We start from the raw sequence: 14,939 nt of genomic DNA on the forward strand, positions 1-14,939 counted from the left end.
ATTTTCAAGCCTACCGGTCCCACCAGAAGTCAGTAAATGGGACGTTTCCGCCTCTGGAGGGCCTCCGTAGGAGTGGGGGAGGCCATTTTTGCCCTTCCCAGGCTCCAAGAAACCATCTAGAGCAGGGGTGTCCAAACTTGGCCCTTTGAAGAATGGTGGACTTCAACTCCCAGAATTCCCCAGCCAACATGAGCTATAAACATGAGCAAGTTGCTTGCTGGGGAATTCTGGGAGTTGAAGTCCACCACTCTTCAAGGGGCCAAGTTTGGACATCCCTGATCTAGAGCCTGAGGAGGGCAAAAAACAGGCCTACCGGGGCTACTGTGCCATCACATGCCAAAAGTGGGGGGAGCGTGGGGGGGACGTCACGTGCGCATGTGAGGGGGGCACACTGAATTATGGGTCTGGGCACAAGCACACGTGACTCCCCCGCACTCCCCCTGCTTTTGGCACGCGACGGCAAAAAGGTTAGCCATCCATCACTGATTTAGGGTATCGGTGTGTTCAGTCTGTACATTATGTAAACCAGCCAGCAGCCTGATTTATAGCAATAGACTTCAGCTTTTGTGATGCTGCTTTTTTTTGGATCTAAAGAATAATTTCAGGCTAATTTTTACAGAAATGTTACATTAATCGGCAGAGTAATTTCCATCTAAGTACTGCTCTTAGCTGTTTTTGTCCTATTCCTGGTACATTTTCTATGTGAAAAATTGGGCCACGGAGTTCCATCTAAAAATATTTCAAATGACACTGACTGGTTTTAAGCAGTAGTCTGGGAAATTTTTGACATAAAGTATTTGCTCCAAGAAAGACAAGGGTTTTGTTTTTGGTTTAATTCTAGTTACCTCTAACTTGAGCAGGTTGTTTTATGTTCACTAATTATAATAACAAATGAAATAGATACGATTTCAGGGACCAGGTTGGAACGATCAGAATGATGTATTCAGGGCCTTCCCTTCAGGCACATATAGTATAATTCAGAGGTGGGTTTCAGCAGGTTCTGACCAGTTCTGGAGAACCGGTAGTGGAAACTTTGAGTAGTTCGGAGAACTGGTAGTAAAAATTCTGACTGGCCCCGCCCCCATCTCAGCCTCCCAAGTCCCAACTGATCGGGAGGAAATGGGGATTTTGCAGTATTCTTCCCCTGGATTGGGGAGGGAATGGAGATTTTACAGCATCCTTCCGCTGCCACGCCCACCAAGCCACTCCCACCAAGCCATGCCACACCCACCAAGCCACATAGAACTGGTCGTAAAAAAATTTGAATCCCACCACTGGTATAATTCAGTGGTGGGATTCAGCCAGTTCGCACCACTTCGGGAGAACCGGTTGTTAACTTTTTGAGCACTTTGGCAAACTGGTTGTTGGAAGAAATCATTAGGGCAGAGAACTGGTTGTTAAATTACTTGAATCCCACCACTGGTATAATTCTATAGCCTGTTCTGTCTTTATGCTACTTGGAAATCAGAAAACATTATATAACCAAAAAGGGTATAAATATTAGGCCAGAGGTGTCAAATTCAAGACCCGGGGGATGTGGATCTGGCCTACAGGATACTTAGATCTGGTTCACAGGGCTACCCTGGAAAAAGCGAAGGACCAACCCACGATGCCTCTGCCAGTGAAAACAGCTCAGGAGGGGTGCATGCTCCCTCCCGAGCTCTGTTTTCATTGGCAGAGGGTTGCAGGAGGCCGTTGCAGCTGAAAATGGAGCTCGGGAGCCCGTTTTTGCTGGCAGAGCACTCAGGCCATCACAGGCGCCCCTGACATGAGTGACCTCAAGCTGGCCACGCCCACCCCAGCCCCTCAAGGTAAAACACAACCCTGATACGGCCCTCAATGAAATCAAGTTTGACTCTCCTGTATTAGGCTATCTGCCAGTGTTTGGGGCGTGGTTTGGGGGGGGTGTTTCTGATATTATCCAAGAATAATATCAGGAAAAAAATTGAGTTAGGGAACATTGTGATATGCATCTTTTATGATCCCATAGTGACTTGCTAGTAAGATCTAGCTAGGTGCAGTTCTTTATTTTTTACCATCGTTTTTCCAGTTATAAGAGCCATGGTGGCACAGTGGTTAGAATGCAGTACTGCAGGGCTAAGTCACTGCTCACTCCAGGAGTTCAATTCTGAGTGGCTCAAGGTTGACTCAGCCTTCCATCGTTCCGAGGTTGCTAAAATGAGGACCCAGATTGTTGGGGGAAATACACTGACTCTATAAAAGCGGGCTGTAAAGCACTGTGGTTTATAAGTCTAAGTCAGGGTTGTCAAACTTAAGGCCCACGGACCAGATCCAGCCCACAGGGTGCTTAGATCTGGCCCACGGGGCCACCTGAGAAACAGCAAAGGACTGGCCCGTGGTGCCTCCGCCAGAGAAAATAAACTCTCAATCTTTGTTTTCGGCTGGGATGGCCTCCTGCAACTCTCTGGCAGCGAAAACAGAGTTCAGGTCCCGAGCTCCATTTTCTCTGGGAGAGGGTTGCAGGAGGCCGTCCCAGCTGAAAACGGAGATTGGGAGTCTGTTTTAGCAGGCAGAGCACTCATGAGGCCACCACAGGCACCCCCAACACGAGTGATGTCAAGATGGCCATGCCCACCCTGGCCCCCCAAGATCAAAGACAACCGTGATAGGGCCCTCGATGAAATCGAGTTTGACACCCCTGGTCTAAGTGATAGTGCTGTTGCTATAGCATTCATAATTTAGGTAGAATCTGGGAGTATGGGAGCTTTGTTGGTCTACCATCTAAGAGGCTGATATAGCAGCTTCCTTAACAAACCATGGCGTGTCACCAAAGTAACTGTAAAACAGCAGCGATACCGAAGTATGAAACGTATTTATACCTTCTATTCTGTCCGCTTTAACCTTCTGTTCTTTCTGTGTCTCTTTCAATGACAGGCTCCGGATTCAGGCCGTCAACGAGGTTGGAGCTGGGCCTTTTAGCCACTTCATTGCAGCAAAGACCCGGTCGTTGCCACCTTTACCCCCTCGGCTAGAGTGTACTGCAGCAGGTCCCCAGAGCCTGAAACTGAAATGGGGGGAGAGCAGCTCTAGACAGCATGCTACTGATGACATGGTCTATCTCTTACAAATAGAGGACAAGAACAAGAGGTAAGAAAGCACGTTGCTCAGATAGAACTATTCATCTGGAAGCTACCCTTCTATAAATGAGAAACAAACCCAATTGGCTTACTTCTGGCTGTAGGAAAGTATCTTGAGTTGAATATCTTCATGAGTAAGCTGGTTGGTCTTATGTTATTAAATTCTTTCCTTGACAGTGAGAGAATAAGGTGGTGAGGAGGGCACCGAGTGTTGTTAATGCAGGTAGTTTTCAATGTACAACCATAACTGAGTCCAAATTTTTAGATGCTAAGTGACACAGTTGCCGAGCAGAGGTGGGTTTCAGCAGGTTCTGACCAGTTCTGGAGAACCGGTAGCAGAAATTTTGAATAGTTTGGGGAACCGGTAGTAAAAATTCTGACTGGCCCCGCCCCCATCTATTCTCTGCCTCCCAAGTCCCAGCTGATCGTGAGGGAATGGGGATTTTGCAGTATCCTTCCCCTGGAATGGGGTGGGAAGAGAGATTTTACAGTATCCTTTCCCTGCCACGCCCACCACGCCATGCCACACCCACCAAACCACACCACAGAACTGGTAGTAAAAAAATTTGAAACCCACCACTGTTGCCGAGTGAATTTTGCCCCATTTCTCGCCACAGTTGTTAAGGGAAGGACTGCAGGTGTTAAGCTAGTAACATGACTGGAGATTGGGTGGGGTGGGGTGGGAAGGGATACAGCATCATCTATCTCCAATCTACAACACAGTCCTTTCAACAGTTCCAAGAAGCCTCCACACCAATTTGCCTCACTCAAGTGACTCTGATGACACAGATAAACCTCCAGGTGACATTAACAGCTCGCTAAAAGAATGCAAATGACCAGCTGTCTGCAAGGAATATAAACCAGTGGTGGGATTCAAATAATTTAACAACTGGTTCTCTGCCCTAATGATTTCTTCCAACAACCAGTTCGCCAAACTGCTCAGAAAGTTAACAACCGGTTCTCCCGAAGTGGTGCGAACTAGCTGAATCCTACTACTGATATAAACCCTTTCATTCCCCACCATCCAGTCAGAGCTGAAGAAGCTTCTTGGATGAGAAGTGAAACGTCTTCAAAGAAAAAACCCCGAAAGTCCAGTTGCCTCTTGAAAAAAAGCTCCTTTGGGACAGGAAGACTGGTTTCTCCAGCTTCCTGGTTGAAAGTAGCCCTCCTACCCAGTACAGATCTTATCTGTATTCCTTATTCAGAATTCATTTTTCCTTTCCCATCCTACCCCCACCCCCATTCCTCATACATAATGTACAGGTAGCCATGGATACAACTATTGGGAAAGCACCAGGTTGCAAACTTGCCGAACGTGCTCTGATTATACCATCACAACCTGCCTAAGTTTTTAAAAGCAACAGGTGGTCAGAAAGCTGTGCTTACAGCAATTGCTCAATTTTCTTTTTAAAGCAATGCACACTGAATGTGCAGAGCATATACTGGGAAAAATTATAATCTGTGTAAAATGTATTTGTTTTGTGTAGCGAGAGTTAGGGGATCTTTCTAGGTGATAGATGAGGGAATCAGCACATAATAGATGGTGGGTTTCTTTACACCCTGTTATTTCCTCAAGAGAAGACAGTGTTTGGCTGGTTTTTGATGTTCTCTGTATATTCTAAGACCAGGTTGTGGGTCATTGCTTATCTTCTAAATGTTCTCTGAGGGATTAAGAAGCTGTGTATCTCAATTGTTCTTGTAGTGTTCATTTGTTTCGTTTGTTAGCTTTATGGAAAATCATTTCTGGAAAGACAGGGAACAATTAACTCCATAACTTGAATAAATTGATGGAACCAAGATCCACTAAGCCAATTGGGAAACCAATTCCCAAATTCTCAACAGGTGTGGCTTTTGGGCACACTGATTGGTACAATGGGAGTTGAAGTCAAGAATATTTGGAGAGCATCAACTTGCAAAAAGTGAGTGGTACGGTGGCCTAGAGATGGAGCTCTCACCTCACAATCAGGAGGCTCTGAGTTCGATCCTGAGTAGAGGCAGATATTTCTCTCTCTGGGCACATTGAGATTATGTCTGCTGAATATCACTCCGCATTGGCAACAGGAAGGGCATCCGGCCAGTAAGCACTCAGCTCCATTCAGTTGCCCAGACTCCACCCCGCAAGGGATTATGGGGACATTAAAACACAACGACGATGTTCAACTTGAAGAAAGTAGCAATGGATTTATCCAGGAAGAATTTAGCAATATATTAAAGCAGACCCCGGGTCACAGACCGGCACTGGTCCATAGTCCACCAGGAACCGGTCTGTTCAAGTGAGTGAAGCCCCAACTGTACACGCATACCACACTTCCCTGGCCCATGGAAAAACCACCTTCCACTGAACCAGTCCCTGGTGGCCAGAAGGTTGGGGACCACTATATCAAAGAAGTAGAATTGAATGAGACAGAATTAAATTGATGGGGAAAGGGAAATGCTAAATATAAAAAAAGCAAATTTGTTTTGAAATTAAATTAATACAGTTGTCTGTTATGCCACAATAGCCCATCCAAATTCAGCAGCAATGAACTCTTGTTTTCCTTGTCAAGAACTCCCAAGAGACACCCAGTCAATTTAAAAAAACTGTTGGAAAATAAGAGACAAATAAAACACCTCCTTAATGCAGAACCATGTCTGGAAGATATATGGCCGTAGCATTAATAATAACTGAAATGAAATGATATTCTCTCTGGTTAACTCGCTTACTTGCTGTATGCTAAACTGCTAGTAAATATAATTGTAATTCTTAGCAAACACAATAATCCAATGATCAGCAGGTCTCTTGCTGTACTAATTTTAATATAGCTATTAGCAGCCAAAGCAGTTTTCTCTGTTGCATTGTTATTGGCAATTAATCGTTGCTTGCAACTTTTGCATAAAAGAGATTGGCGTTGCCATTTGAGGAAGAAATTTATTAAATATCCTTTTGTTTGTTAGAAACTCTCTTATCGCTCACAATTCTCCAGTATTTGTAATAAAACAAGTGTCTTGTGTGCTAGATACACATGATAAAGATTGAAATATTGCTTTCAAATTATGATGAGCATATGAGGCAGCCTTATGCTAAGTTATGCTTTGGTCCATTAAACCTCAATTTCCCTTTGGGCTATTATATCTGGGTTGCAAACAGTCCAGATGATCATCGATTGATGGCATCAGTTAGATTTTTCTCTCTCTTCTAGCTACCATCTACAATCATACATATTTTTGCAGCCTGGATTGGCAGCTGTACTTTTCTGTTCTGGTTGATCACATCTTCTGGAAATGTTTAGCTTAGCTGGAACAAAGTTTTTAATTTAAATTGCAGAGAAATATCTGCCACAGGACTAAAACCTGTCCCCAGATTTGGTTTAAATCCTTAAATATATTCTTAAATAGTCTTTTGAATCTTACCATGAATCTCATTTCTTTCTCCTACACCGAAATGCTTCCTTGGCAATATGCTAATACACTGTATATTAAAATCATGTTAAATTCTCAATAGAAAAGCGAGCTAGGAAGGAATGACTTTCAAAATTCTCTACCTGGTTCATGGGCAAAGATATTAGGTGCACTTTTTCGCCATGGGAAGATGAGATGCATGGTAAACAAATTCTATAGATAAAAATATAACAAATTATCCAAGATTTATTTCTCAAGGTCAGCACCTGCAGCCATGAAAATAGAAATGCTATTGAAAAAGGCCACAATAAATCTGTTATATTAAATCTTCCCATAGAGATTTAAAAGAAGCTCATTAGCAAGCCAGGGGACTATAGGAGTTTTGTGTGTGTGTGTCAATGATGCACTGGTCATCTCTTGGTTGGATTACTGCAATGCGCTGTGCATGAGGCTATCCTTTTTTTTAAAAAAAATAATTTTTATTTCCATTTTCCAACATCATATTTATGTACAAACTATTATCCATCATTAATCATTAATTTTTATTTATTACTGATTCAGGCCTGCCCGACTGCCACTTCCTTTCTTCACAACCTCCCTCTCTACCCTCTACTACTTTCACATCCTTCATCTTCTTCACTTTACTACTTCCTCTCTTCCTTCTCCACTCCACCCTTCTTCCACCCTATCTAACCTTCTTATTCCCCTCCTCCTTCTCAACTTTTTCCTACCTACTTTCTTCCCTCCTTCTACTCCTCTCTCCTTTTCTTTCTGAAATGGCAGTCGAGCAGCCCCAATATCATTTAAAATTTTAATTTCATATCTTCAAACATTACTGTACATTAATAATCAATCTATGTATCATTTCCCCCCCCCTTCCCCCGGACTTCCCAGAGCAAATACCGGGTATTATGACCAACAATCACAAGCTAAAGTATACAAAATATACATAACCTCCCACCTTTAAAAATTTTAAACTTTAAATCCCCTCACAATAAAAATAAAGAGATAGGAAAGAATAATAAAAAGAAAAAAAGAAAAGAAGCAATACCAACTTCACATATTACTTCTTCTTACAGTCCATTTTTAAAATTAATCCATCTTCTCAAATTCAATTTTTTTCCACTTGTATATTCCTTCAAATTTCATAAGTCCATTTCTCAAATTACAGTCCATCTTCTCGAACTCCAATTTTCATCACATATATTTCTTCAATTGCCATAACATTTAATGTCCGTTCTTCTTACAGTCCATTTTAAAAATTAGTCCATCTTCTAAAATTCAAATTTTTTCACCCACTTGTATATTCCTTCAAATTTCATAAGTCCATTTCTTAAATTACAATCCAGCTTCCCAAATTCAAATTCTCATCACTTATATATTTCTTCAATTGTCATAACATTTAATGTCCAATCTTCCAATACTACTCCATCAATCAAATATCATTTTGAATAAAATCTCTCAAATACAATATTTCCAGCTTAACTTCATAACTTTTACTGTCTATAAACGTATCAATTAAAACAAATAATCATTTAAACTACATCCACAATATAACAGTAAACAATTAAAATCATTACATCCACATTATCTAAATTCATAAATTTTATTTTCCATCCTTCACAATTAAATAATATAGATTTATACCATACAAATACCATACCATAGATTTATACCATACAAATAGCAAATAAAAAATCCTATAATTTATATCCTAAACAAATCAGTTCCAAAAATTAACCATAATCATCATATTCACATCTTAAACATTCCTCCCCTCTCCTATTCTATTTTCCATCGTTTCCAAACCAATTAACTTAACATCTAACAACAAAGGATTCCCACTCTTTAAAACATTAATATAAAAATGTCTCGCCTTCATAACTGAATTAAGAAAATACTTTCTGCCTCTAAAATTCACTGACAAACCCATTGGAACTTCCCATCTAAAATATATCTGATGTTTCTTAAACTCATCCACTAAAAAAGCAAATTCTCTTCTCTTTCTTAACATTTTAGGAGGAATTTCCTTCATCATTTTTATATCTTGTCCCAATATTTGAAATTTATTTTTATAAAAGGCTTGCAAAATTTCATACCTAATCTTTTTAGTTGTAAAATAAATAACCACATCCCTCGGTACTCTATTTTGTCTTGCCCACCAAGAATTAACACGATAAATTCTTTCAATATTAATCTCAAAGTCTTCTGGCTCCACACCCTTTATCTGAGCAAAGGCTTGCGTAAAAATCTCTTTTAAATTTTCCTTCCTACTTTGCTTCAAACCCCTCACCCTTATAGCATATTCCATTAATCTATATTGTAATATTACTCTTTCTTCATCTGCCCTATCTACCTTTGCCTGTATATCTTCCATCTTATTATCTAAGTTCCAGTTGTTTTGATTCTTTTGAATTTCCTCTATTTTCCTTTGCAACTCTAAATTAGCTTTATTAATTTCTTCAAGATTATCTTCCATCTGAATACAAGAGCTTAATATTTGCGAAATTGCATCCTTTGAAAATGAACCATTTTCATTTCCCTCTTCTGCTCTTCCACCACTTCCTTAAAATCCAACATCTCTTTCTCTATTTCATCAAATTTTTGATCTATTTCTAAAAAACGACTCTCCAAAAACTCCTGTAAAGAATTTCTTAATTCCTTTTTGATTTCTTCTTTTAATTTATGAATCTGAACTGAAGAAATTTCAAAGTTTTAGTGACTTTTGGTACTATTTGCTTAAAAGCCATTTTTTAAAAATATAACCTAATAACGGACCAAAAAAAGTTAAAAAAGAAAAATTCAAAAAACTTTTCTTCTAAATAACTATAATCCCAAAGAGGAAGAAAAAATATAAATCATAAAATTCTCATTTCTTCCATTTAGTCAGTATCTTCCTATATATCTTCTAATTCCACACTAGCTGTTAGTAAGCATTTCTTTAACTTTCGTTTCCAGTACACACATTCCACAAAACTGCCATTTGCTTTCTTCTCTCCTATCTTCGCAACAAATATATCCTCAGGGGCTTGCAGTCTTCTTACAAACAAATGCTAGAACTCCAGTTTCTGCTCCGTCATATATCTTCTAATTCCACACTAGCTGTTAATAAGCATTTCCTTAACTTTCATTTCTACTAACACATTCCACAAAACGCCATTTGCTTTCTTCTCTCCTATCTTCACAACAAATATATCCTCAGGGGATTGCAGTCTTCTTACAAACAAATGCTAGAACTCCAGTGTCTGCTCCGTCCACGTTACAATCCATCATAAATCAATTTCAGCCGCGGAGACTGGACGCTACGTTTTTGTCTGCCATAAAAGGCAGATGCCCCCCCCAGTCTGGAGCTTTTCAGGCTATGGAAGCTCAAGCCTCGGAAGCTTTTTCTGTGGCTTTATTTGGGTGTCTCAACTTCAGCCTGAATGCTCATCTCTTCCTCTTTGCCCGAGGGAAGAGATTTCCAAGCTGTCGGACCAGATTTACGTTGTCCTGACAGCTCTACAGACTAGGGAGTTAGCAGTCTAATCAAGACTGCTTCTCAACGAAGCGGAGCCAAACCGGAAGTGCATGAGGCTATCCTTGAAGAGTTTTTGGAAGCAAATACAAAACACAACAATATGGACCCTCAGGTGACACATGTACTTGTTGTTACGTGAGCTGCCCTTGTTTCTAAGTTTGCTTCCGGATCCAATTCAGGTCATGGTTGTCCCAAAGTTGCTTTTTCAAGAGGCAACTGGACTTTCTGGTTTTTCTTTGAAGGTGTTTCGCTTCTCATCCAAGAAGCTTCCTCAGAGCTGAAGAAACACCTTCAAAGAAAAACCAAAAATTCTATTTGCTTCTTGAAAAAGCACCTTTGGGTCCAATTCAAGGTATTGGTTATTTCTTGATGTCATGGGTCCAGGGTATATGAGGAGCCATCTTGCCCCAATGGGATTGGGCCTATCCCATTCACTCCAGCAGAAGACACATATTTCAGATCCCATCTGCCAAAGAATTTTAGTTGGGGGTCCAAAAGAAGAGCTTTTTTTTTTGCTGTGGGCCCCCACTCTGTGGAATATTCTTCCCCTGCAGGTGAAGTTGGCCTCCATACTCCTGATCTTCTGAAACAGCCTTCAAACCTGGCTCTGCTGATTGGCCTGAGGCTCTGATTGTTGTTGTTCAGTCACTAAGTCATGTTGTCATATCCCACTCCCTCTCCGACGACCGGGTCTAGGAAGTCCATATCAAGCATGGCAACGAAGCCTCTGCAGCTTATCAAATTCCTTCAAGGTTTCTCAGGGCAGGCAGGAGTCCAAGTTGTGACTTCAGTGATAGCAGCAAACTAGATGAGACTTTGCTTGACTCAAGGTTGGAATGCCAAAAGCAGGTCCTTTATATAGGTTGTGGGGTGTGGCTCCATGACTCAGCATTTATCCAGGCCTGCCCCTCCCTTCCTTTTGCTGGCGTCGCCTCTCAGATCTCCGGAAGTGAGGATCCTCCCACTTTGAATTCACTTCAGCTGGATTTGCTGTCAGTAATTCCAGCACGTGGCTGGCTTCCTGCTCACACGCTGTAGGAGTGAGGTTTATCAGGTTTGTTTGTTCATTCCTGGAATCCTCTCCGGGCATGGGGCCAGGGCCGGGGGCTGGAGGCATGACAGGCCATTCATCTTCATTATCAGACTCAGAGTCTGATAACAGGCCCAGGTGGAGACGGGAGGGGCCCGGCTGAGGGGAGGAGGGAGGACGAGGCACAACACATGTCTATCTCATTACGATTCTATGAACCCCAGCACACTAGGCCCCCTACTCTCTACTGTCTCTTGGAGTCTCCCCAAACTCATGCCTACTCCATCAATGACACTGTCTAACCAGCTCACCCTCTGCCATCTACTTCTCCTTTGGCCTTCGGTCTTTCTCAGCAAAAGGGCCTTTTCCAATGAGTCCTCTCTTCTGATTTGGTGGCCAAAATATTTGAGCTTCAGCTTCAGGATCTTTCCTTCCAAAGGACAGTCAAGGTTGATTTCCTTTTGGGTTGACTGATTTGATCTCCTTGCAGTCCAAGGGATTCTCAAGAGTCTTCTCCAGCATTACAATGCAAAAGCATCGATTCTTCAGCATTCAGTTTTTCTTATAGTGCATCTGTCACAGCAATACTCTCCTATGTATGGGGCTCTGAGAGGGGTAGTCTATGCAGGGGATGGCTGGTTGGGTAAGAGGGAAGACCCGCTCCACTGTATCACCTGTCCTCTTGGTTTTTAGTTTTCATTTAATCTTTCTAAATTTTAATGATTCTGTATTATGAGCCATGGTGGCGCATTGGTTAAAATGCAGTACTTCAGACGCCTGCTGACTGCCAGCTGACTGGAGTTTGGCAGTTCAAGTCTCACCAGTTCCAGGTTGATTCAGCATTCCATCCTTCCGAGGTGGGTAAAATGAGGACCCAGAGTGTTGGGGTCAATATGCCGATTCTGTAAAACCACTTAGAGAGGGTTGTAAAAGCACCGTGAAGTGGTATATAACTGCTATTGCTATTATCTTTTTAATCATTTGGTAAATCGCCCAGAGTTGCTGCAACAATGAAACGAGCAGCATATAAATTTAATAATGATGATAATGATAACAGGGCGTTCTCACACATTCTTTGGTCACCTTGCCTTTAAATAAAGGCAAGCACAACACCCATGAAAATGTCTTCAAAAATTCCCTTCACGTTTGAAAGCATTTCTAATGCAAATTCTCTTTGGTCAAGCCAAATAAGAACCAATGCAGTAAGAATAAAGAATTCCGAATTTATTTATCAAGCTTCCTTATCGATAAATCTGGAAAAAGTGACTATTTAGCAAATATCTGATTAGATTCTTAATTAGGGATATACAACTGTTTGGATTTCTGAAGCAAAAAAAAATGTTTGCAAGGGATACATTATGATTTAGTGTATGGCATACAGTATCAGGGAAATGTGATACGGTGGCCTAGAGGTGGAGCTCTTGCCTCACAATCAGGAGGCTGTGAGTTTGATCCTAGATAGAGGCAGATATTTCTCTTTCTGGGCACAATGATAATATTTCTGCTGAACAAAACTCCGCATTGGCAACAGGAAGGGCATCTGGCCATTAAACACTCTGCTAGCTCAGTTACTCAGATTCCACCCTGCAAGGGCTTATGGGGTCATTAAAAAAAGATGATGATATGTGCTAGACACAATATAGTCCTGATAGCCTAGATTCTAGTTTATTCTGTTTGGTGATTGCATGTTTATCCTTGATGCAGTGCAGTGTGGGGGGAAGCGAATTAGGTTTACACCAACTGGTTAGCAGAGCTGGGGTTGCTGGTTCTCCGGGCTCCTTCTCGGATCTCACCTCGCCTCACCTTGTGTCACAATGCCTCACGTCCTGCCAGGTCCAGCGCCGGCTTCCATTCTTTGCACACACAAATGCAGTTAGGTTTTTCCCACCAAAGTGGTACCCATTTATCTACTTGCAATATTGCATGCTTTCAAACTGCTTGGTGGGCAGGAGCTAGGGATCGAGCGACAGGAGCTCACTCCATCTCACAGAGCTGGGCTCAAACTGCCAGCGTACAGATCATTTCTGGCTGGCCATTCCAGCGTCATTAAGCCACTGCACCACCACGTTCCTACAAGGGCTATAATCCCAAAATACATATTATTCTGGGATTCCGCAGCTACCACACAAACTCTAGAAAATGTACCTTTTCCAAAGAGGTACCAACAGGTATATATCATCACATCTCCAAATCAACTTTTCCACTTTGGAACTGAATAGCTGCACATAACTGTTCTTGATATGCTGCCAAAATTCCCATCAAGAAGACCAATTTAGAGTATTTTCAAGTTTGTGCGGGTTTCTGTGGAAATTGGAATACTGGTGACTTTTTAAAAAATGAGCTGTGGCGGCATTACAAAGTGGCTATAACCACCTTTATGTTAACCAAACATAAAGTAAAAATAAACCCAGAGTGTAAGGTCGTCTCTTTTAAAAAGCAAGTCAAACAAATTAACATAGTTGCATCAACACTTTAATTTCTGATGGTGATAATTAGTTTGAACTCTTCAACAAACATAGCTTTTCTAGGAAGCTTATAGGTGTTTCCAAGAACCAGTGCTATACTAATCCAATTAACTGGTGTGCTAATTATGTGTTTGTCTGCCAACTACATTCAAAGTTTCCTTTAGAATTTGGCTGTGAAGTTGTCTCTAGTTTACTAACTAATAAAAGGGTAAGCTTTGCAAAGGGTTAGAAAGCACAATTTATTTTTAAAATACATTTTACATATATTTTAGTTTATTAGAAAATACATTCTGCACAGATTAGCCTCCCACAGCTTCAATTGTTAATATGTACAGTCCGAAGTTAACCTCCTCCAGATACATCAGGGCTGTCAAACTCATGCCCCCTGGGCCAGATACGCCACACACTGGCCATGCCCACCCCCGGTTTAGCGAAGGGGAAAAAACTATACATCACGTGACGACAACATGACGCTGTGAGTTTGACGCCCCTGAGATACATGAAGTTCAACTCCCAATCTCCCTAGTATGTAAACTGCTGAGAATTCTGGGAAAGAAATTTATTTATTTTTATTTATTTATTTATTTGTCACAACAGTATATATAAGCATAAGCATGAAATAACTATACGATATATAAGCATAAATATAATCATAAGTATGTAATAACTATATGAATTGGATACAATCAAAAGGGAACATTAGGACACGAACGGTAGGCACGTTGGTGCTCTTATGCACGCCCCTTACAGACCTCTTAGGAATGGGGTGAGGTCAATAATAGATAAATAGTAGATAAATGCCATTTATCAGGGAGATATCCAAGTAGAAAAGGGCTGGTCTAGAGAAATGAAGCAGGGCAGGTCAGGGCAGGACTAAAACAGATTATCCTGATTTGATTTAAGGCACTTCCTTGCATTTCTAGCTAAAACTAAGATTTCCTTTGTTAACATTAAATTCAGCATTAAAGTACAGGTAGTCCTTGACTTTCTATCACAAATGAGCTCAGAATTACAGCCATTGTTGCTGTCATTAAGCAAGGCACCCATGCATTCTGACTCTCCCCCTGGCAGTCATTATGCACATAGCATGGGGTACCTCAAGGGGTGGGGGGTGGAAGTGCATCTTATACTCTGAAAAATATAGTAATGAATGTCGAGGACCATCTGTAATGGATGCAAGAGGTCATCTTGTTTTCTACCTCTGCAGGGTTTTTTTTCCCAAGCTTATGTCATTCCGTAAAAATGTTCTTTTATCTGGAAGTGCTTACTCTTGGAAGCATTTTTAGAGGTGTCTATGGAGTTTCTCAGTCATCTAGGTCCCAAAGTTGCTTCTTCAAGAGACATTCAGCAGTTCAGCTGCATTTAAAAGACAAAGTCCACTCTTTCGAAGACAGCAAAGTCCACGTTTTGGACAGAGAGGACTGCTGGTTTGAAAGAGGGGTCAAAGA

The 14,939-nt window shown here is 41.3% G+C and overlaps 1 protein-coding gene across 1 annotated transcript in view; it reads left to right on the top strand.

Annotated features, from left to right (window-relative positions):
• Positions 1-14,939, top strand: part of FNDC3B (fibronectin type III domain containing 3B) — a 360,647-nt gene that overhangs the window by 306,665 nt on the left and 39,043 nt on the right. Inside the window, exon 23 of the mRNA XM_058187252.1 lies at positions 2,896-3,108. Coding sequence (XP_058043235.1) covers positions 2,896-3,108 — 213 coding nt within the window. The remainder of the gene's footprint in view (positions 1-2,895; positions 3,109-14,939) is intronic.

Source organism: Ahaetulla prasina, chromosome 6 (genome assembly GCF_028640845.1).
Source record: "Ahaetulla prasina isolate Xishuangbanna chromosome 6, ASM2864084v1, whole genome shotgun sequence".
Lineage (NCBI taxonomy): Eukaryota > Metazoa > Chordata > Lepidosauria > Squamata > Colubridae > Ahaetulla > Ahaetulla prasina.